The sequence below is a fragment of the Macrotis lagotis genome, chromosome 5 (genome assembly GCF_037893015.1).
Source record: "Macrotis lagotis isolate mMagLag1 chromosome 5, bilby.v1.9.chrom.fasta, whole genome shotgun sequence".
Taxonomy (NCBI): domain Eukaryota; kingdom Metazoa; phylum Chordata; class Mammalia; order Peramelemorphia; family Peramelidae; genus Macrotis; species Macrotis lagotis.
In genome coordinates this window covers 232,336,076-232,360,810 of record NC_133662.1, presented here as the reverse complement: position 1 = coordinate 232,360,810, position 24,735 = coordinate 232,336,076, and the positions used below count along the sequence as shown (strand labels likewise).

At 37.4% G+C, this 24,735-nt stretch overlaps 1 protein-coding gene across 1 annotated transcript; it reads left to right on the top strand.

Moving 5' to 3' along the window:
* The first annotated feature begins 2,870 nt into the window (after positions 1 to 2,870).
* Positions 2,871 to 16,741, top strand: LOC141490126 (C-C motif chemokine 18-like). Its single transcript, XM_074190385.1, has 4 exons — positions 2,871 to 3,086; positions 13,377 to 13,522; positions 13,599 to 13,704; positions 16,486 to 16,741. Exons 2-4 carry the CDS (start codon positions 13,441 to 13,443, stop codon positions 16,565 to 16,567), a joined length of 270 nt encoding a protein of 89 aa, XP_074046486.1. The 5' UTR covers positions 2,871 to 3,086; positions 13,377 to 13,440; the 3' UTR covers positions 16,568 to 16,741.
* The last annotated feature ends 7,994 nt before the right edge of the window (positions 16,742 to 24,735 follow it).

The window sequence follows — 24,735 nt, the reverse complement described above, 5'->3', positions numbered from 1 at the left end:
ACCCAAAACTGGATTTTGACTGAAGGAGCTGTCCCTCCCTTTTGCAAAAGTGAGCTGACAAGGGCGGCTAGATGGCACAGTGGATAGAGCACCGGCCCTGGAGTCAGGAGTACCTGAGTTCAAATCCGGCCTCAGACACTTAATAATTACCTAGCTATGTGGCCTTGGGCAAGCCACTTAACCCCATTTGCCTTGCAAAAATCTAAAAAAGAAAAAAAGTGAGCTGACAAATCAGCAGTCTCTTTTTCAGACTTCCTTTTTGTCTTTCCCAGTTCAGAAAACATACTGCATGCAGTGAAGTGAGACTGATCCTAGTGAGAAATGTCTATGCCTTTTCCTTTTCTAGGAGACTATGGGACAGATGCACTTGAGAATTAGCCATGTGCTTGCTGGAGGCTTGAAAGAAGAGATCTGAGAGTTAACTTTCTTAGCTGCCAAAAGATTGACAGCAATTATTTGATTTACTTACAGAAGCACATGGCTGAGACCACAAATATGTGGCTACTTAGGTAGTTCATGTTGGTGGACCCCGAATTCCTATGTGAAGGAGGGGAGATTTTGAACTTCTTAGGCAGTGTGACCCCAGAATCTAGTCTTTTAATCAGAATATTTTCCAGGTAATAGCAATCTAGGAGGTTGACTCTGAGTTTCCAAGTTTAAAGTTTGGGAGTTATATTTCTAGAGAGCAAAGGAGTCTTCTTGATATAGTGAGGTTCTTGGAGGAAAAAAGAATCATCCAATTCTCAGTAAAGGTCCTGAACTGGACCTTATTGGGAAAATGAGCCACCATATTGGGGGGGGGGTGTTGCTAAGAAATCCACCCACTTGTTCCTTTCACATTATTACAGAAGGTTCAAATAGTACTTTTCAGATGGGAGGCGGAGTGCTTATTCATATCTTTAAAGTGTGTGTGTGTGTGTGTGTGTGTGCATGCATGGATATACAGGATATACATGGATATATCTTTTTACATACACATGCATAGGTGTGTGTGTGTGTGTGTGTGTGTGTGTGTGTGTGTATAAGGAATCCCAGTATCTAAGAGTGTGAGAGGGGCAGTATCAATCTCTGTTAAAGATTACAGTTACCAAAATGACTAAGGAGAGCTAATAGACTCAGAGAACACTTTCTTTCTTTGTATGAATCTTTTGAATGCCTTTGTTTCTCTACCTGTTTATGGATTTCTCCAAGTCTTTTGCATCCTTTGTATTGTTTTTCTTTGTTGAAATAATCTCTATTTAACAATCAAGATCCATATTCTGGCTTTGAATGGTCATGCAGGGAAATAGTTTATCTTCAAGCAAATTACAGAACTAAGTCATTGTCATTTGCTGCTAATAGAGATAATGAATAAAGAAAAATGGAGGATATTCAGGCAGAGAATAGTAACCTATCCCCTTTAGTTTTTCATTTGTCCTCGATCAAATTCATTTGCTTGTTAAGCCAGAGATGATCTTGGGAGTTTTGAACTCTAAGTTAGAGCATTATGTCAAAGATAACCAGGAATCAGACAGGAATCCAAAAAGATTAATCTTATCCTAGGGACACTCTGCAAGTCAGCTGAATAATTGATTAAGGAACTGTCCACCTGCCCTTTTCCAGAAGAGGTCCTAGCCACACTATCCTGGCAAACTGAAGCAGAGTTGGCATGAGGAACTCTGAAGAAGTAATTCCAACAAATAGTAGCAGAGAGCAATGCTTAGAAGAGATGAGAAGTCCAGAAAATGGCAAAACACACAATGTCTCATGGAGACAATAGGGACCAGCAAGGTAATGTGCCTAATGGAGACACTATATAAGACCAGAAGAGAAACACAAGTGGACACCATGTACCAGTCATCACCATACTATTCATGGAAACCAGAAGAACCCGATGGAGCCCAGAGGGAAGATAGGTCTAGCAAAAGCACTTATACCCAGTGGGAGCAAGACTAGGGGCAGCAACATGATGGGGTCTCCAGAAGACACTGGTGCTTGTACACAGCCCAAGAGGTATAAGTTGCCTCTGGACCAGCTATATGTGTTTTCCATATTGTATCCTCTTATACATGATCTTATTCATATTTGTTCTCTCCACTGAGGAGATATGGATTTATGGGTCAGTATGCATTGAGTTTATGGAAGAAATGTTCTATTAAGAAAGTTCTTACTGTCCCATTTCATTAAGTAGCTTTTCTTTGAATTGATGAGCCCTCTGGTTGATAGAAAAAAGTAAATGCATTGGTGTGAAGTCAAAAGCTGAGAATTTGAGTGAATCCAGTTCCACAAGGAACCCTAAATATGAGCTATTTTAGGTGATATGGGAGTAATCAAGGTATTACACTTGAACAAGAGCTGGGGATGTCTTTTATTCACTTTTGGGGGAACTGAGACACAGATTATATCCAAACTATCTTTGGAAGGTGAGAACAATAAGTCAAGGATAAAAACAAAAACAAGAAAAGCCAAAAATCCCTCAAAAACCTCTTTGGGGTACAGGATTAGGGAGACTTGGAGTCTGGTGTTTCACATATATTGGCATTTTAAATTTTTTAAAATTTGTATTGATACTTTGTTTTTACATCTTCATTTATAAATAAATCCCTTCCTTCATCTGTTTTTGTCTATGAAAGACCAGTATTCAAATTCAGCCTCAGATACTAGCTGGGTGTCCCAAGGCAGGTCACTTAACTTCTGACTGCCCCAGTTTCCTTAACTGCAAAATGGGGGTAATAATAAAATACTACTAATAATAGTACCTTTCTCTCACAAGGCTATGGATTCTTGTGCTAAACCACCTAACATTCTAACATTACTACAGAAAGTGCAACTATTCATGTTGTTATGGTCATGTTGTTAGAATGCCAGAAGTATGCTTGCCAAAAGGACTATTCTATGAGAACTCACACAGGGCAATTGCTCATAACAGGGTCAGGGGAAGTAATACCGAGACACCCTGAATGACTCTCTTAAGATCTTTGGAACTGATTGTACCACATGGGAGACACTAGCACAGGACTGTCCAGCATGGCATGCCCTCATCAGTGAGGGTGCTGCGCTCTGTGAGAAGGGCAGAATTGAAGCAGCTCAAAGGAAACAAGACAAAAGTAAGTTTAGAATACCTACTCCAGATGTTCACATGGACTACTTGAGCCCAGCTTGTGGCACTATGTCTTCTTTGGTCTTCTTTGATAATGAAGGACAAGAATCATTTGTGAAGGTGCTTAAAAAGTAATTTACTCCTTTCCCAGCTCCTCATATGAGTTTCATTTGTTTTGTTTTGTTTCTTTTAGGCAAATGGGGCTAAGTGGCTTGCCCAAGTTCACACAGCTAGGTAATTATGAAGTGTCTGAGGCCAGATTTGAACCCAGGTACTCCTGACTCCAGGGCCAGTACTTTATCCACTGCGCCATCTAGCCACACCCCTCATATGACTTTCAATATTATTTTTTTCTTTTCTGGAGAGCAAAACAATCTTTTGGTAATTTGGTTGACATACCAAGGCCTAAATGAATTAATATAGATCAGGTTCTTTTTATTACATTGGTTTAACCCACCTATGAGTAATTAATATTTCTCTAATAATTTGGGTATGAGTTAATTCTTTAAAGACTATTTTATTGTTGGATTCATATAATTCAAGTATGTATCTTGATTGATACATTGTTCAATATTTTGTACTTTCTGTGGTTATTTTGCATGGAATTTCTCTTTCTACCTCTTCCTGCTTGGTTTTGTTGGTAATAGAAAGAAATACTGATGTGGATTCAATTTATGTCCTGATATTTGATAATTTATTATTTTAACTAATTTTTGTTAACTCTTTAGAGTTTTCTAAGTAAACTATTAAACTGCTTGCAAAAGCAATAATTTTCTTTACTCCATTTTTCTTTATTGTCTTATTGCTTGTAGTTAATTAACATTTCTTGGACTATTTTGGATAGTGGTGGTGATATATCTTTAAATGAATAACATTATGTGGGCAATTCCATAATCAGTTCTAGCTGATTTATCACATAATTGAGGGGAGTTTTTTCCTCCTAATGACTATATAAAAAACCAATTGTCAGTATCTTTAAGAAGGTTTGACTGAGTCAACTGCTGTCTCTCTTTGGCTCTATTGCTACATTTGTGAGGATGTGAACTAATTCTTTCACCCATAGTATCTTCACTTATAATGAAAACTTGTAAGAAAAAAAAGATTTTGAGGTCTCTTCTCTTTTTTAAGGTTATATGACCTAGGGTCTTTTCCCTTTTTCTTTGTTTTTTTCCCTTTCTAGGTGCAGGGAATGGAACTCTAGACTTAAAAGTGATAAAGGCTGGGAGTGCAAACCATAGGAATTTGGGAGTCTAGTAATCTTTAGATATATGAGCTAGCCTAATTGATCATGTGAAATGATCTTTATTACTCAAGCCCAGCAAAATCCAACATGAATACCACCCATGGGTCTAAATTAGTGGGACCAACTCTATCCAGGACTGAGCTAAATTTTGAGCTTAATCTCTATCTGAGCCCTTAGAGATTGAGTGGATGAAGAGAGATTATGCCCCTGAAGTATCAGAGAAACTATTTGTAATTTATTCTGTCTATACCTTTGAAGTAAATATTTCTTTGTAAATGCTATCTCATGTTACATACTTAAATGGATATGGGGTATTTGTCACTGGCCTTCTAAAATTAGTAGGAATGCTAATGGTGTCTTGAGCCAATGGAAAAAAAAAAAGATGCCAAAACTCCACTCAAGTACCATAAGAATCCTGAGAGGGAAATGTAACAAACTTGACCCTGAGAGTAAACCATGTTGTAGAAATATTCATCCATGATTGATTTTTTTTTTTAGTATGAATTTTGGCAAAATAGTTTCTTCATTTGTTGTGAATGCTTGTTTTTATTTTTTTTTGAAACAAACGATTTGCTTTTCTTTTTTTAAATTAAAATTTCAGATTGGCTAGTTATCTATTTTATTAGTGTTTTTTAAAGCAACTCCTAGTTTTATTAGTTCATTATTTTTGACTTTCAATTTTATTCATCTCAATTAATTTTTAGAATTTTTACATGATTGCATAGTTGGGATTTTAAAATTTGTTGTGGTTCAAGGATTTTTAAGTTGTGTTCTTAAGTCATTGATCTGTTCTTCACCTCACTACTGAGAAAAAGGTTTAGTTATCAATTTACTTCTAATCAATACTTTAGTTTCATCTCACAAGTTTTAATATATTGTCTCAATTCTTTTATGACATTTCTAATTTGTTTTTTGTCTAGCAGGTCTTTAGGATTCTATTACTTAGTTTCTTAATTACATTAAGTCTTAAAACTACTTAAAGATTTTTTCCCTCAAGAGCAGCCCTATATAGATATAATTTTTATTATATTGTGATTGGCAAATGGTACATTTAGTATTTCTGCTTTTCTACATTTTTTTGATGAAATCTTTGTGTCTCAACATGTGGTCAGTTTTATAAAGTTGCCACTGTAGAAATGAGAAGTACATACATTTTTTTTTATTGTTACTCAGTAATCCCCAGAGATCTAACATTTCTAATTTTTAAAAATTATATTTAAATCTTTAACTTCTTTCTTATTTATCTCTTGGTTAGATTTCCTAAATTTTGAAAGGCTGTAAAATCCTCAGTGACCAACCATAGCAGATTAAACAAAAGATTTTTTGCCTAAGGAGATTAGCTAATAAGGCTTTCTTGACAATAGAAAACAGGAATCTCCCTTTTAAAAAATGTGCTATCTCATGTGATCTTCACAACGATCTTGAGAATTGGACACTCTTATTAATCCTATTTAAAAGGGAGGCAAGAGAACTTAAATGACAGCTATGTGCACACAGCTAATAAGTGTCTAAGTAGCATTTGAACTCAAGTCTTTTTGATTTCAAGTCAGTTCCTGTACCCACTGTGCCACCAAGCTTTTGCCTATATATTTCATATGTGTTTGAGGCTCCATTTATGTTCTCTATATATGTGTTATCTTTCTGCTGATTTTATGAATATGCATGGGAAAGGGTGTACCAGGTTTAGGGGGAAGTGTTTTATTGATGACTATGTTATTTCATCAATTGCCTTTGTTTTGACCTACTTTTTAGAATACCTCCCTTCCTTTAAAACTCATCCTATTACCTCTTCCATGAAGTCTTTCCAATTGTGTCTAAGGGCTAGTGCCATTCCCTTATGTTTGTTTTTGATACAGTTATTTCTGCACATGTGTTTTTCTCCTGCTAAAACATAAACTCCTTGAGGTGAGGACCTGTTTCACCTTGGTCTTTTTATTTTCCACCCTTAGCCCAGAGTCTGTATAAACTCTGTGCTTAATATATAAAAAATGATTTAGTGATCAAACCCAATTGAATGAAATTTTGGATACTCTGTCAGTCTTTGGCAATCAGGGAAAGTGGCTTTTGGACAGGCAAGTACTTCTTGCTACTCCTCAAATCATATAATTGATCATCCATCTACTCTGTCCATTAAGTTGGCCCTAGTCCAGGAACTGGAACACTGGATTTCTTTTCTTTTCTTTTTTTGCAAGACAATGAGGAGTTAAGTGACTTGCCCAAGGTCACACAGCTAGGTAATTATCTAGTTCCTGAGACTGGATTTGAACTCAGGTCCTCCTGACACCAGGGCTAGTGTCTATCCAATGCTCTACCTAACTGTCTCTACTAAATTGGAACACTGGATTTCTAAAGAAGATGGGCTTTCCATGTTCTTAATGAAACATTGCTCAGATGGGACTTCCATGGATATCATCATGGGCTTATGGTTTCTCATTAGTTAGTTCTGTAAGGAAAAAAGGAACTAATTCAATATAGGAACATTTCTTAAGTACCCATCTAGTGCCAGATGTTGGGGAAGTACAAGGAGTGGTGGGATACAAATAAATTTTTGCTGCACAGAGCATAGAGGGTCCAGATGAGAAACTGAATGAATTTCCCAATGATTGGAATCCAATTGAAAAGAAGCATATCTGCTTTACTTTCTCAGTTTTTTTTTTTTTTTTGGTGCATGAACAAGACACAACTGGAATAAATTTCCACATATCTTGAGGGCTGATTTTACTAGCTCTCATAAACTTTCTCATTTATTAAGGAAATGGATTTAACAGCAAAGCAATGAAAGAGGAAATGGTCTGTTTGAGAGGCAGCCTGGCAAGGTGGATAGATAGTTTGTCTCAAAGTCCCTGGAGACCTACCTCTGAAAGATGCTGGTAGCATGACCAAGGAAAGTCACTTAAACCTGAAATGCCCCCAAGCAATTTTATAAGATCAAAAGTCATAAAAGAGAATAAAAGAAGCTGCTGCTCTCCATTAGAAGAGGTATCAGGAGGGGCAGCTAGGTGGCTCAGTGGATAGATCACCAGCCCTGGAGTCAGGAGTACTTGAGTTCAAATCCGACCTCAGACACTGACACTTAATAATTACCTAGCTGTGTGGCCTTGGGCAAGTCACTTAACCCCATTGCCTTGCAAAAAATCTAAAAAAAAAGAAGAGATATTGGGGCAGCTAGGTGGAGAAATGAATAGAGCACTGGTCCTAGAGTCAGGAAGACCTGAGTTCAAATCCAGCCTTAGGCACTTAATAATTACCTAGCTGTGTGGCCTTGGGCAAGTCACTTAACCCCATTGCCTTGCCAACCCCCCCAAACCCCTAAAACCTAAAAAAAGAAGAGGGATCAATTAGAGTTGAGTAGCAGGGTTTGTTCATGGCTTGCTGGAAATTCATATCCCTAGGATGGGTAGAGTTTCAGGTGATGGGAGAATATTAATTCTCCAGAAATAGAAAAGGCTGATAAGAGGTTTGTTGAGGGTACTTGGTAAACCCAAAGTCCTTCTTCAAGGTCCAACTCCAGGGCAAGTGGTCACGCTGTATCCTGTGAGGCCCCAGGAGACTGACTGATTCATAGAAGGAAGGAGTAGGAGCTTTGGCATGAGTAATGTGGGAATTGTTCAGGTGCCAACAGGTAGTGCTGGTACCAGGATAACCTATCCCTCACTTGGAAACCAGGTTGTGGATAGTGATCCCTTAGGCATTTTCTGTCAATTCAGAAGAGTCTAGTTGTTCAGTAGCTTCAGTCCCCCGTGCTAGCACATGCTTTAAGGTAAGTTCTTGATCACTTTGCACAACTCTGCCTTATTTAGATCCAACTCCTGTGCAAGTCAAGACATCACGCCACTGACGGCATTGGTACTCTAGGAGAACAAAAGACAAATAACATCATCCACAATAATTCTTCACTTTCCTTCCCCACCCTTATTGCCAAATATCCTGGTCCTTTGCTAGTTTATCCCACTTCTTTTGCTCACCTCTTTGCTTTTTTTTTTCCTTCCCAGTTCCATATGTTTGCCTTTATAAATATTAGGAGGAGGGAAGAGCCAAGTTGGTGGAGTAGAGGCAGGAATTTCCACAAGCACTCCCCCAGACTACTGCCAATTACCTTTAAAATAATGACTCTAATCAAATTGTAGAGTGGAAGAACCCACAAAAATACTGAATGAAACAATTTTCCAGTCCAAGACAACTTGGAAGATCCATGGAAAGGAGATAGAAAGGGTCTGCAGCACAGCCTGGGTCCCACTGGAGCAAGCTGACTTCAGCCATCCAGAAACAGTTCACAGTAATAGGTTGCAGAAATGAACAAAAAAAGAAGAAAAAAAAATCCATCCATAGACAATTATTTTGGAACCATGGAGGATCAAATCACACACTCAGAAGATAATAAGGTCAAAGTTTCTGTATTCAAAACTGCCAAGAAAAATATTATTTTGTCTCAGATTATGGAAGAGTCCAAACAAATTTTGAAAATCAAGTAAGGGAGGTAGAGAAAAATTGGGGAGAGAAATGAGAGTGATGTGGGAAAATCATGAAAACCAAGTTAGAAACTTGGTGAAGGAATTATTAAAAATACTGAAGAAAATAACATCTTAAAAACCAGTTTAGGTCAAATGCAAAAAGCAGTCCAAAAGACCAATGAGGGGAAGAATGCCTTAAAAAGCAGAATTGGCCAGATGGAAAAGGAAATACAAAAACTCTGAAGAAAATAATCCTTTCAAATGTAAAATGGAACTAAGGGAAACTGATGACTGGGAGATAAAGGAGAGGTAGAATGGGCTAAGTTATTTCATATAAAAGAGGCAAGGAAAGTTTTTGCAATGCAGTCGAAGAGGGAGAAGATAAGGGAGAGGGAGTGAGCCTTCACTCTCATTGGAAATGGCTCAGAGAGGAAATAACATACACTCTCATTGAATATAGAAATCTATCTTACCCTAGAGGAAAATAAGAAAGGAAAGGGATGGAGAAAGGGGAGGGAGGAGGAAAGGGGGTTATAGGTGATAGAAGAGAAGAAAGATTGTGGTAGAGCTTAGTCAGACAACACAATTTTGAGGAGGGACAGGGTGAAAGGAAAGAGAGAATGGAGTAAATATGGGTGGGGAATAGGATAGAGGGAAATACAGCTAGCAACAGAACTGTGGGTAAAAATATTGAAGTAATTTCTATTTCTATGATGGATTTATGATTAAAGAGTGCAATCCATCCTTACATGTGTGTGTGTGTGTGTGTGTGTGTGTGTGTGTGTGTGTAAAATGTACAAATAAAAGTTAGAAGGAGAGATAATGTGGGTTCTTCATAGTCCAAGTTTAGTGTATTGGCTGTGTGGTGTAATAGGAGACCTGTTGATTTTGTAATCCCAGTTCTAATACCACTTACAATACTTTGGGTAACTCTCATTATTTCCATGGGCTTATCTTCCTTATATTAGGAGAGGGTTAAGCTATGTAACTATCTTTAAAATTTTTTTTTATTGATGGCTTATGTTTTTATACCACCCTCATAACTCAGTTGAAGAATTACAGAGAATAGACCAATTGGCATTGATAGAGTTTTCTTATATAAAAATCTACTTTTATAATTTAAATCTCACTCTAGTCCCTATTCCCTATCCATTACTATCCTATCTGTATAATGTCATTCCCTCATTCATCTGGGGAGTCTGTCCTGATGCAAAGAATTAAAAAGAAAGAATGAATAGGGTATTTATTAATCACTTACTGTATTTCAGGAATTGTGCTAAGCACTGGGGAGGCAAATAAAAGAAAACAATAGCTTCTTCTCTCAAAAAAGATACATTGAATGTATCTCAAAGAAGAGGTTGAGCCTTGGCCAAAGAGGTGAGGCAGATGAAGATGTGGGGTCATTGCCTCAGCTTCCTCTTTCAGTGAGCTGCTCCATCTTGGAAAACTTCTGCCCTTAAGAGCCCATAATTCTTTACTGAGAAACTTTATATAGCTCTACCTTTCCCCAGTGAGCTATACCTAGTCCTCATCCCAGGAAAGAAAATTGATAGACTAATTCATACTCAAGTGTGTATAGGTGATTGAGTACTCCTAAGTATTTAGCCTGCTAGGGTGTTTAGATTTTGCCTGTAAATGAGTGAAACCCTTTACCATCAATCTTGCCTTTCCAGCCTTATCATACACTCCTTCCCAAGCACTTTATGGTGTAGTCAAGCCCTTTGCATTGACTATCCCCTATCCCTCCTTCTCTTCCCCTGCCAAGAAGACATTCAGTGTCAATTCTGTCTTCTAGAATTCCTCCTTTCCTGCAAAACTCAGCATAAAACCTCCTTTGTGAGGTCTTCCTGTCGCTTCTAGCTGCAGGTGCCTTTCTCTTAGCAAACACTTATGTTTATTAATTTACTTATTTTTAAGGTTTTTGCAAGGCAAATGGGGTTAAGTGGCTTGCTCAAGCCCACACAGCTAGGTAATTATTAAGTGTCTGAGACCAGATTTGAACCCAGGTACTCCTGACTCCAGGGCCAGTGCTTTATCCACTGTGCCACCTAGCCGCCCCCATGTTTATTTTTGATACAATTATTTTGCGTAACTTTCTCCCCTGCTAGAACCCCAATTCCTTGTAGTGAGAAATGTCCCACTTTGGTCTTTTTATTCTCCATTCTTAGCCCAGTGTCTGTCAAGACTCTGTGCTTAAAAATGCCTATCAGTTGAGTGATCAAGCTCAATGGAAAGAATCTCTAAAGGTGAAATTTTAGATGACATTCTGCAGAAAAGAGGCTTTCGGACAGGGAGACACTTCCTGCCATTCTTCAAATCACATAATTGAAATCATCCATCTATTCTATCTATTAGTTTGGCCTTGGTTTTGGAAATGGAATTACTGATTTCTAAGGAAATGCTGCTCAAATGGAACTTCTGTGGAAACCTTGGGCTGATGATTTTTCATTGATTAGCTCTGTAAGGAAAAAAGTAACAAATTCAATTTAGGGACAATTCTTTTTTAAAAAATATTTTCAAAATTCATTTCCCAACTACAGCCATGATTGTTTCCAACAATCATTTTTTTGCAAGGTTTTGAGTTTCACATTTTTTTCTTCCCTTCTTTCCTTCCCCACTCTCCCCATAAAACCATATTAATCATATTGTGAAAGAAGATTCAAATTTGAAATGGAAAAAAAAGAGAAAAAAACCATACTACATAAGACAACTTTTAAAAATCGAAGATAGTAAGCTTTGGTCTACATTTAAACTCCATAGCCTTTTCTCTGGATATCAATGGTATTTTCCATCACTAGTCTTTTAGAATTGTCTTTGATTATTGTTTTGCTGAAATGAAGAGGTCCATCATTGTTGATCATCTCCCAATGTTACTGTTAGTGTGTAGAAAGTTCTGAATCTGCTCACTTCACTAAGCATCAGTTCACGCAAGTTTTTCCAGACTATACTGAAGTCCCTTCCCTCAATATTTCTTATAAAACAATAGTTTTCCATCACATTCAAATACCATAATTTGTTCAGCCATTCCCCAATTGATGGGCATCCTCTCAATTTCCAATTCTATGCCACTATGAAAAGAACTGCTATAAATATTTTTGTACATGTGAGTTTTTTACCCTTTTTTGTGATCTCTTCAAAATACAGATTTACAATCAGAATGAATTTCTATAAATCTTGATGACTGATTTTACTAGCTATCATAACTTTCTCTCTTTTTAGGAAATGGATTTAAGGGCAAAGCCTTAAAATAGGAAATAGTCTGTTTGAGAGGCAGCTTGGCATGGTAGATAGATAGTATGTCTCAAAACTTCTAGAGACCTACCTCTGACAATTTTCTAAGACTACAAGTTCCAGAGAAGATGTTGATCTCCATTGAAGAGGGATAAGCTGGGGTTGGGGAGCAGGGCTTGTTCTTGGGTAGCTGGAGGTTCCATATCCCTAGGATGGGTAGTTTAAGTTGATGGGAGTATGCTAATTCTCCAGTAATAGATAAGGCAGAGTAATGATAAGAGGTTTGTTGAGTGAACTGGGTGAATCCAAAGTCCTTCAAGGTCCAGCTCCTGGACAAGTGGTCATGCTGTATCTTGTGAGGCTCTGGTGGCTGACTTCATAGCCAATGGGAGTAGGAGTTCTGGCACAAGGTAAGAAGTTGATGTGGGTGCCAAGAGGGCCTATTTCTTGTGTGGAAGCCAGGTGGGGTGGCAACTTAGGTACCTCATGGCAAGCTCAGGAATGGGGGTGTTTGGGTGAGGTCTTGTCCTCACTCTTCTCTTCATCTGCTGCTTTTCCTGATTTCAACTTCATGGAAAAGGATAATCTTCCCAGGGCAAACTTATCATGTCTAAATTCTTTACCATGCTGCTGTCAGCCTTCTGTCCCCTCTCATTGAGGCCTGCAGGGAAGATTACCAAACTCTTCCTTCCTTTAGAGAGGACAGAAACCGCATAAAAGATCCTCATTCATCTTTGCACTTGCTATCCTGCCTGGTTTCAAGTCCTTGGAACAATTTCTCCTTTGATGTTTCACCTCCCTCCCCACCCCAGTCCCATCCTTCTATTTTTCTAGTTTTGTTTTGTGTGTTGTCTCCCATTTCAGGTTATAAGCTCCTCAAGGTCAGGGTTGGTCTTTCTTTGTATTTCCGTGCTTAGCACATAGTAATTATTTAATAAATGTTTATTTGATTGGGTTATTGGCTCGAACTGTTACAGTTGCCTGGGAGGTTCTATTCCCCAAAGCCTCTCTTTCTTCTTCTTCTTCTTCTTCTTCTTCTTCTTCTTCTTCTTCTTCTTCTTCTTCTTCCCCTTCTTCCTCCTCCTCCTCCTCCTCCTCCTCCTTCTTCTTTGTTTTTGCAAGGCAATGGGGTTAAGTGGCTTGCCCAAGGTCATACAGCTAGGTAATCATTAAGTGTCCAAGGTCAAATTTGAACTCAGGTTCTCCTGACTCCAGGGCCAGTGCTCTATCCACTGCACCACCTAGCTGCCCCTCTCTCTTTTTCTTTTAAGCCTCTATTGCCTTATTTTCATAACATGGTCACCTGCTCAAATAAGAAATTCAATTTCTAAGAATATTTTTTTTCTGTTCCCTTCTCTTGCTGTCCCTACAGAACAAGGTCAAAGTCAAGTTGAACATTTCTTCATTTTGAGTTGACTCCCAAGCTTCTACTCATCATGACCATGAGGGTCTTGGTGACTGCCTTCTTCTTTTTCCTCCTCTTCTCTGACTTCTACTTGGTGATGTCAGTTGAGAAAGGTAAGTTCACTCTCCTTATTTAGTTACTATGAGGTCCCTCTCATAAGTCCTCCTCATACAGCTCCTTCCTTTACAGCTGATGTCGTCCCCTGCTGCAGCAACTTTGTTGCCCATCGAATCCCAAAGTCTCTCGTGATCGCTTTTGTTAGGACCAGCCCCCAGTGCCCTAAACCTGGAGTTCTGTGAGTACCTCATCTGCTGATGTTCTCAGAAAAGGCAAGAGGAGATGGGTTGAAATGCAATGACTGAGAATCCCCAAGGAATCCAATGGGGAAGAAGCTTTAGAATTGTGTTTCATTGACCCCATCTTATAGGATTAGGAGCAATGGGTAAAAATTTCAGAAAGGAAGATTTAGGATCAATGTAAAATGTAAACCTTATGAATAAAGGGCTAAAATAAAATGGCAGAAAACATAGATTAGATCTGAAGTTTTGTTCTCTTGGATTACCATAAACCTATAGGTGGAGGCCAGCTGTCCAAATTGACTGCCCCAAACCAAGAACCAAGAAAGAGGGGAATATTTATCCAAAAAGAAAGGATAGGGGAAATCATTAACCTCCTTTGTGACATAACTATGAAGGTTGCACAGTATTAAGTTGCCCAATTGCTCCTCAAAGATTATCATCCTTATATAATACTATTTAATTAATTATTGTCTCTTCCTGGACTTTAAGAAACATGAGGAAATTGTCTTCCTGAGTTGGTATTTAACAAGGGGAGATATTCATAGATCTTGACTTCTCATCTACAGACACAGATAACTGTAAAGTGAAGACCTGAATACTTTCTAAAGAAATAAGACTTTTTTTTTTTACCAGGAATATAGTTTTGAGAAACATTATAATTTGACAAAGAGGAAAAAATACCCAAACCAACAACTCCCTTAGTATCATGACTACAGCTGGGAGGGACCCTAGAGGGCTATGAAGTTCAGCACCCTGATTTTAGAGATAAGAAAACTAGGGTTCAGAGAATTATAAACCTTATCAAGGTCACACAGGTGTTAAACATTAGAGGTGGGAGGTGAGCTCTGACCCTCCAACTCCTGTCCCAGCCATTGCTTTGACTTCTGTACCACAGCACCTCCTAGAAGCTAACTATTTGTGATGAGATGTTGTAGACAGGAACCTGGTTTTCATACAGGTTAGACTAGGAGATTTCTGAGATCCTCTCTGATGTTCTGAAACTCAGGAAGTTTCCAGCCTCCCCCCCCCCCCCCCCACTGTAAGGGAAGACTTGAATTTAGGAAAGCTATGTGGTAAACTGGAAATCATACTGAAGTTGTTATGGCTCAATCATTTTCCATTGTGTCCAATTCTTCATTATGCCATTTGGGGGTTTTCTTGGCAGTGATACTGGAATGGTTTGCCATTTTCTTCTCTAACTCATTTGGCAGATGAGGAAATAGCTTTAAGTGATTTGTAGTTAGTATCTGAGACTGGATTTGAATTCAGGTCTTCAGAGTTCCAGACCTGGTGATCTATCCATTGTGCCTATCTATCTATTTGCCTGGGAGTCAAACGACTTGGGTTCAAATCTTAGCTTGGCTATTTATTAGCTTCGTGACCTCTATGGACATCTCCTTTAACTTTTATGGGGCCTCTGAGATTTGATGGCTTTCTATGATCCCTTCCATTCATCTATAATACTAGAATAGGATGATCTCTGACCTCCCTTTATTTCCAAATTGATGATGGTATAATCATAAAATACAAATATTTATATATAGTGTTATAATTATAATGTGGTGATTTAATTACATTGTAATTATAAATACTATTTTATTTTAATGATTTATTATAGAATGCCTTGTAATTATACTTTAATAGTATTATAATTATAGATTACATAATATGGAATTATAATTATATATTATATAATACATTGTCATAATTATAAATATGTATAATTATGTATTATATAATAATATATATATTTATATTTATAGATATATATTATAAATATATTGTTATAATTATATACTATACAGTTATAATTTTAAATAATCATATTTATAATTACAACTGTACATTGTTCTAAATAATATAATATAATATAATATAATATAATAATATAATATAACATAACATGATATGATGTGATGTAATATGATATGATATAATATAATACAATAAATTAATATATGATATAATAATATAATATAATATAATATAATATAATATAATATAATATTATATAATATAATTAATATAATATGCAAAATATACACCAATTAGTCACATTATAGGTCACAAGTCACTTATCCATTAGTGATGAGTCATCTTTCATTTCTCAGATGCCTTGAGGGGACAGGATATTTGACACTGGAATGGAAGAATAATGGGGCTCCCCTAAAATTCTTTGCCATAAGAAGAAAACACATTCTCCAACCATTGGAGAATTTTTGTAAAATTCATGGAGTGGATGTATGAGAGCAATGGAAATAGAATTGAGAGACAGAGAGGACTTAGGAGAGCATCCAGGCTAATTACTTTATTTTATTGAGAAGGAAACTGAGGTCTGGAGTGCTGAGGAGGGTTTTCTATTCGGACACCAAGAGGAAGTAGCAAAGACAGTTATCTGGTTCTAGAGCTGGGGATCTTTGCAGGACACTGCAATGCCTCTGTGGCTAGTTGTGGTAGGAAAGATTGTGTGGTGTCAGAAACTAGCTTGGAGATGATGAAGAAGGTACTGAGACCTCACAGTAGGTTGAGATGAACTAATTGAGAATCTTCTTCCTGTACTAATCCTGTTGGGTTCTGGGTGGGCTCTCCTTCCATTGGAGACTGGCAAAAATACCCCAGGGAGGATCCCCAGGAGGTGCTGCAGGGGGAAGGGCTCATAGCCCTGGGAAAATGAGGTCAAAAAGTAAGCGTGAGATAGAGAGGGAGAAATGAGAAAAGAAGGGCATTTAATTTCAGCAACTTCTCTGAATAGACTCCATCTGCTTTTCAATCCTCAGGTTTGAAACCAAACAAGGACTGAAGGTCTGTGCCAATCCAGCTATCAAATGGGTCCAGAAGTACATAAAACACCTCAGCTAAGCTGGGGGGCTGTAATGGCAGGTGAATGAGGACAAGGCAAGTCAGCTGGAGCACTCCATCCTTTTGCTAGTGCCAATCTGGGCCTGACCATCAGAGTAAAAGGCAGCCTCAGACCTGTTCTTATCCCAGAGGGGATGGTTGGAAATAAGGCAAACTGGGGAGAATAAAAACCTTTGGAAGCAAATTTTCTATCGATTTTCCTGGGTCTGTGGGTTGAATGGATTTTACTTCTCTTTCCTACTTTTCTAGACCCATCTTTATCAGAAACTTTTCATGAATCACATAGCCATCCTGGAGACTAGACCAGGCAGAGGGCTCTAATTTATTATGGTTTATTATTCTGTTCCAAGCTTAGGATTCCTGCCTTCTCACTTTCTCTTCTCTAGACCTGTCTTTGTTTTTCAATGTCTAGTTCTCACCACTCCTCCCTCCCCCTTCTCTTCCCAGTCATCCACGTTCATAACCACAGTTTCATACTCAATAGAGAATAGAGAGAAATAGAGAGAATAGAGAGAAATATCTTATTTGAAATTGTTTTCAAATCTCTTTTCTATCTTCAAAATATCTCTCCTCTAGATCCCCCTTTCTCTACTGACATGGTTACCTCACTGTCATCCATCACCTCTTACTCGAACTATTCTCTAAGCTGATCTCTCTGCCTCAAGTTTTCCTCATGAATTCATCCTTCATTCAGCTGCCATAGTGATTTCCCTAAAGTTTATGTCTGACTCCATGTCACCTCCCTCTTATTTGGCTCCTTCCTGCCTTTCTCGCACTTTTTACTCCCATGTTTTTTAAGATCCAGAGACACTGGAATCCTTACTGCCCCTCCCTCTTGATGATTCCATCAGCTAGAGAGCTTTTCTGTTACTCCTCTCACTCTTCCACCAGCACCTTCCCTCTGGGTGGACCTCCCATTTACCCAATAGTTTAAGCATACACACTGGGGCTTCTCCATTAGAAGGGGAGCTCCTTGAACTCAGGGATCAAGTTTTAGTCTTTCTTCCTATCTCCAGTGTTTAGCACAGTGTGAAGTACATAATAGGTGCTTAGTAAATGCTTTTTGATTGAGCAAATATTGGTACCTCCAGTGCTTAGCATAATGTGTGGTATTTAATAGGTGCTTGATAAATGCATTTTGATGGATTGATTTTTTTATATTTCCAGTGCTTAGCAACTGTGCTGTGTGTGGCACACAGGAGATGCTTACTAAATGCTTTTTGATGGGTTGAATATTTGCACTTCCAGTGCTTAGCACAGTGTATGGTACATAGTGGGTGCTTAATAAATAGCTTTTGTTTTAATATGTTATTTTCCTCCAGTTTTATGTAAAAATATTTTTAAAAAATAATCCTTTAAAAAATTTTTTTGAGTTCAAAATACTCTTGCTCCTTCCCTTCTTCCCTTCCCTCTTTGAGAAGGCAAATAATTTGTTGTAGGTTATACACATGCAGTCATGCAAAATCCATTTCCATATTCATTATGTTATGAAGGAAAACACAGACCAAAAAAATACAAGAAAAATAAAGGAAAAGTATGCTTTGATCTGCCATTCAGACTCCATTGGTTCTTTCTCTGGAGGTGGATGATATTTTGCATCATAACCTCAATTTAATTTTTTAAGATATCCCATCACCTTCATTTCACAACCATACCATCTATGTATACTCCTAACTGTTCTAATAATGAGACAATTTTTAGAAGTTCCAAGTGTCATTTTCCCAAGTAAGAATATAAGCTTTTGAATCCTTTAGGTATGATTTCTCTTTTCAGTTTGTTGATTTCTGCTTCTCTTGAATATTTTTTTGAAAGTCAAAATTTCTCTCTGAAGGATTTTATTCAGTTTTGTTTAGGAGGTAATTCTTAGTTGTAATCTTTGTTCTTTTGGCTTCCAGACTGTCTTTTTCTAATCTTCTGATTTTTTAATGTAGAAATTGCCAAATCTTGTGTTAGCCTGTTAGTGGCTCCATGATAGTTGAATATTTTCCTTGATCTGGGAGCTCGAGAATTTGACTTTAATATACCTGGGAGCTATCATTTTGGGATCTCATTCAGGAGGCGATTGGTGGATGCTTTCAACTTCTACTTTACCCTCAACTTCTAGATTATCAGAATATTTTCCCTTAATGATTCTTGTTCTTCATTCTCTAAGAAGATCACAACATCAGGGAAGTGATGCCACATGAATTGGATTTGAGTGAGAGGGGGGCTATGCTAAATCACCAGCCTCATTTTCTCCTCCAGTGGCCAGATATGAATCAGAATGACTGGAGATGGTCCTGGATGAGAGGCAGTCATGGTTAAGTAACTTCTCCAAGGTCATATAGCTAGTAAATGTCAAGTTAGATCAGATTCAAGCCTGTCCTCCTGGCTCCAAGGTCGATACTCTATCCCACCGTGCCCCCAATTTCCTTAATAATTACTTGAAAGATGATGGATGAGATATTTCTTTTTTTTTTGAATATGGCTTTCAGGAAGTCCAATAATTCTTAAATTATCTCTTGTGGAACTATTCCCAGGTTATTTGTTTTTTCAATGAGATTTTCACATTTTCTTTTCTTTTTTCATTCTTTTGATTTCCTTTTATTGTTTCTTGATGATTCACAAAATTATTAGCTTCGACTTGTCCAATTAAAATTTTTAAGGAATTATTTTCTTCAGTGAACTTTTGTATTTCTCTTTTCCATTTGACCAATTTTTCTTTAAAAGACTCTTCTTCAGATAATTTTTGTATATCTTTTATATTTGGCCAATTCTACTGTTCAAGGCATATTTCTCTCTTTGCTGGATTTTGTGCCACTTTTACCATTTGGCTGATTCTGTTTTTGAGGTGTTGTTTTTTCAATATTTTTTGTACCTCCTTTACCAAACTATTGACATTTTTCATGATTTTCTTGCATTGTTCTCATTTTCATAATTTCATAATTTTTCTCTACCTCTCTCCTTTTTTGAGTCTTTCCATGATCTGAGACCCAATTCATATTTTTCTTTGAGGCTTAGAATGCAGCAGCTTTGATTTTATTGTCATCTTCTTAGTTTCTGTTTTGATCTTCCCTGAAACCACAGTAGCTTTATATAGTCAGGATCTTTTTCTGCTATTTGCTTATTTTCCCAGTCTATTTCCTGGCCTTTAACTCTGCTTCTATAGTGGAGGGGGCACTGTCACAAGCTTCGGGTTTCAATTGTTTTCAGAAGCAATTCTGGGAACCTATAAGTTTTCTGTATATATATATAAAATGTATAATCATGCTAAACACAGGTTCATATTAATCATGTTGTGAAAGAAGAATCAAAGCCAAATGAGGGAAAACCATTAGAGATAAAAAAAGAAACAATATGATAACCTTTAAAAATGGAAAATAATCAGCTTTGTTCTGCATTTAAACACCATGGTTCCTTCTCTGGATATGGATGGTATTCTCCACCATGTCTTTTAGAATTGTCTGGATGTTTAGATTTTCACAAGAGACTGCATGATGTGTGTTTGATTTTTAAAAACCTTTACAACCAATACCTGCCTTACCTTTTCAGTTTTGTCATACATTCCTCCCTTGCAAGAACTTTATGGTATAGTCCAGTTGATCTTTTTGTTCTTCTTAGCACACAACCCTTTTATCTTTGCACTGACTGCCCCCTCCACCCATGTCAAGAAGACATTTAGTCCTCAATTCTGCCTTCTAGAATCATTCTTTCCTGCAAAACTCAGCATATCACCTCCTCCACAAAATCTTTCCTATTTCTTCTAGCAGTTGGAGCCTTCTCATAGAAATCATTTTTGTATGTTTTTTATACAATTATTTCTGCACATTTTTCCCCTGCTAGAACCCAACCCCCTTGAGGTGAGAATCAGTCTCACTTTTGCATTTTATTCTCCACCCTTAATCCAGAATCTGTCTAGACTCTGTGTAATAAATGCCTATTGATTGAATGATCACATCCAATGGGATGAATCTCTGAGTGAAATTTTAGCTACTATTTTGCTAGGCTAGGAATGAGATTTCTGGATAGGGAGTGACTTCCTGCCAATCCTCATATCACATAACTGTCTATTAGGTTGGCCTTAGTACTGGAACTGGACCTATTGGATTTCTAAGGAAGATGGATTTTCCATTTATTTAATGAAATGTTACTCAGATGGGATTTCCATGGATCTATGGGCCAATAGCTTTTTTATTGATTAGTTCTGTAAGGAAATAAAGGTACAGTTTCATTTAGGGACATTTTTAAAGCACTCATGTAGTGCTAGATGTTGGGGGGGAGAGGAATGCGTAGTGGGAGACAAATAAGCTTCTGCCCCCATAGAGCATCCAAATGAGAAATGGAATGGATTCCTCGATGATAGGAATACAAGTTGAAAAGGAAATATATCTACTTTTTACTTTCTCAGTATTTTTTGGGGGGGTTCTTGCACAAGACATAACTGGAATGTATTTCTACAAATCCTGAGGACTGACTTTACTAGCTATTGTAACTTTATTTATTAGGAAATGAATTTAAGGGCAAAGCAGTAAAAGAGGAAATGGTCTGTTTGAGAGGCAGCCTGGCAAGGTAGATAGTTTATCTCAAAGTTTCTGGAAACTTATTTGTTAAAAGCAGTGTGACCAGGGAAAGTCATTTAAGCCCTAAATGCCCCTAAGCAATTTTATAAGACCAAAAGTCTTAGAAGAAAATAAGAGAAGATACTGCTCTCTATTGGAAGAAGGATCAGCTGGAGATGAGGAACAGGGCTTGTTCATGGATAACTGAGGGTTTAATATCCCTAGGATGGGTAGAGTTTATGGTAATGGAAGCATGCCAACTCTCCAGAAATAGCCCAATGAGTGATTTGTTGAGGGAACTAAGTGAGTCCAAAGTCATCCTTCAAGGTACAATTTCAGGGTAAATAGTCATTTTCTATGTTGTGAGGCCCCAGGTAGCTGACCTCATAGCAAACAAGTACCCAAAGAGTTTGGGGAGGGAATCTGGGAGCTGACTCAGGAGACAAGAAGTGGTATTGGTGCCAGAAGAACCTATCCCTCATGTGGAAGCCAAGTGGGAGGTGGTGGTTTCCTTAGGAATTTTCTGACAATTCTAGAAGTGTCTAGTTATTCAGTAGTTTCAGTCCTTTGTGTTTAGCACAGTGCTTTACAAATAGTTCTTAATATGTGAGTTTGATGACTTTGCATAGTCTTGCTTACTTAAATTCCACTCACAAGTCAAGACATTCTCCTCCTGATGTCATTAGTTCTCTTGGAGAACAAAGGACAAAAAGCAACATCAACACCAATGCCTTCCCTCTCCCAACCTTATTGCCAAATAATCCTTTCCTGCTCCTTTGCTAGTTTATCCCATTTCTCTTACCTCATTGCATTTCCCCTTTTTCTTTCCAGTCCTATGTTTGTCTTTCTAAATGATAGGAGATAATATGGATTGTTTATGATGAAGGGTTAGTGTGTTGACAGTGTGGGAGGCCTGTTGGCTTTGGAATCCCAGTTCTGACACACTTATTAGAATTTGAGCACTCTTATTATATTCTTAGGTTTCAGTTTCTTCCTCCATATATTATGAGATGGTTAAACTACAGAAATACTTTAAAGTTTTTTTCTAAATTGATACTGTATGTTTTTATACCACTTTTATATTTTCAGTTGAAGATTTGCAAAAAAGGTGTCAACCTTTTACTGCAAACTTCTACTTCTATCATGAAAACCTCAGCTCCAGTCCCTATCTCTGTTGTAGCCTGTCTCAAGATATTATTTCCTTCCTTAACCTGAGTCTGTCCTGATCCCAAAGGATGAAAAAGAATGACTAAGGAATTCTACAAGACTTGATGGATTATTAATCCCTTACTGGGTGTCAGACACTATGCTAAGTACTGAGAATGTTTATAAAAGGAAGTCATAACCCTTGTTCTGAAATTAAATTTTTTTTAAATTATGCTTATTTTTATATTCTAATATTTTGAATTCCGAATTCCTTCCTTCTCTCCAGTCCTTTTGTATCCATATGGAGACAAAATTCATTCTGAATGATCAAAAGAGTCTGAGGCAGATCTTTGAGCCAAAGCACTTTATTAAAGGGACCTGGCCCCCTCTAATGAAGCAAACCTCAGACTTTCCTCATGTTCTGATATGACCTCTCCTTACCTACTTTTACAGGAGTTGATACTTAGATCTACTTTTATAGGAGTCGATACTTAGACCCTCCAGAGTAGTTATCCAAAATAGAGAATAATTTCATCATTTGGCATATTATGCATACACTAAAACAGACAAAAACAATATGTCAGTGCAATCACAGATTGGGTGAAACAAAAAATATCTTCATTGTCTAGTTAGTCACAACATGATTCTTCCTTAATTTGAGCAAGAGAAGATAGTATGGGTTATACATCTGCTTCAAGAATGATTGGGGAGGGGCAGCTAGGTGGCACAGTGGATAGAGCATTGGCCCTGGAGTCAGGAGGATCTGAGTTCAAATTCAGCCTCAGACATTTAATTACCTAGCTGTGTGGCCTTGGGCAAGCCACTTAACCCCATTGCTTTGCAAAAAAAAAAAACTCCCGAAAAACATGATTGTTACCATACCACCATTCATGAATAGTTTGGTTATGGAATTTGAGCAATACAAGATGGAGATATCTGAGTCAGTGTCCTTGTGGTTATGAGCTGACCATTACAATAATGTTTGAAGGATCTTCCTCTTTGAATCTATATTCTTATTTAACTTATACAAAGTATGGCTTAATACTATAGCCCAAATATGTATTATTGAATGAGTATATGTTTCTGATGACTAAAATCACCATCACTTTTAAAATCATCATCAATTGACTAAAACTGATTAGAACTTGATCAGGGTCCTTGAATCACCTTTTTCACTCCCCCTTTGATCCACAGAAAGACCCCTAGTCTTCTTTGAATTGTTGCAATCGATGCAATCTATGGAGGGCAGTCCTCTATGTATGATACAAGATCTGTTGGGGGTGGTCCCCTCACTGAGGTGCAAAGAGGGAAGTAATAGAGAGAGAAATGGGCACAAAACTTATACTGATTATATTCCATTTGATTACACAATAACTCATATAAATATAATTATGAATGTCTAAGGGGATATTCCAAGAAACATACAGGCTGGATACCTCTCCATCAAGCATGTTCTACAAGATACGTAAATTGGGGGACCAGAGGACATTTCTTTAAGGGCGGCTGCAAGCACTTTTGCTTTGTACATAAGTCCTGGAAATTTTTTTCTTTTGTGAAAATGATTCAGAAAAATTTACAAACAGTTGCTCCATCATAGTAATTAAGCAACTTTCTCACAACCAACACATTCAGCCTTAGATATCTGGCAGCATTTGGAGCCGTCTAGTTTCCTTGAAATGGTCTTATAAAGTTCTTTCATAAGACAAAGCACCATAGCAATAGTCATAACAAATCCACCACAAATTGCATAAAGAAAAATAATTGTTATGAATCACATGGAAAGAATCAGATAAAGAATGAACATGAGATGAGTCAGAAGGAACAGTGAGTGGGTAAAACAGAAGCAGTAGAATCATCCTTCAAAGTGGAGTAAGACATCTGCAAGAGTAAGATTTCATCATGATCCTGAAGAAGAAAGGAAACAGAAAAGAAAATCTTACCCTATCTTATTTGACCTTATCTGAGACTACAACTTCATAAACACATTTTGATGTTTTTGTTGGGTTTTGTTTTGCATTTTTGCAAAAAACTTTTTTTCATTTTTGGGGGGTCATTTTTATTTTTACTTTTGTATTTTTTGCAGTTGGCAAAACTGCAGTTTTGCAGACGGAGCTATGCCCTCTCATGTAGGGAGTAACGAGTCAACTGGATTTCCTTTTATATATAAATTGTCTCTTCTTCTTAAGGTAATGGTCAAAGAAAGTGGCACGGGACCCAAAAGTAAGGGTTCCATGCCACATATCAGACAAACTCTGTCTTTTTTTTTAAGGAAAGATTGGCAATGAATTTAATTTCAGTCCAAAAAGAATTACAAAGATTACAAAGTAACTTTTCATTGTTAATATATAACCCTAAAATGTCTTTGTACTCAGTCCCAGCACAAAGGGGCACCCTTACACACCGAGATGTAGGAAACACAAGGACACAACAGCTTAAAAAAAATACTAATCTCTAAAAAGGAAAAAAAAAGGGAGCGCTCCGCGG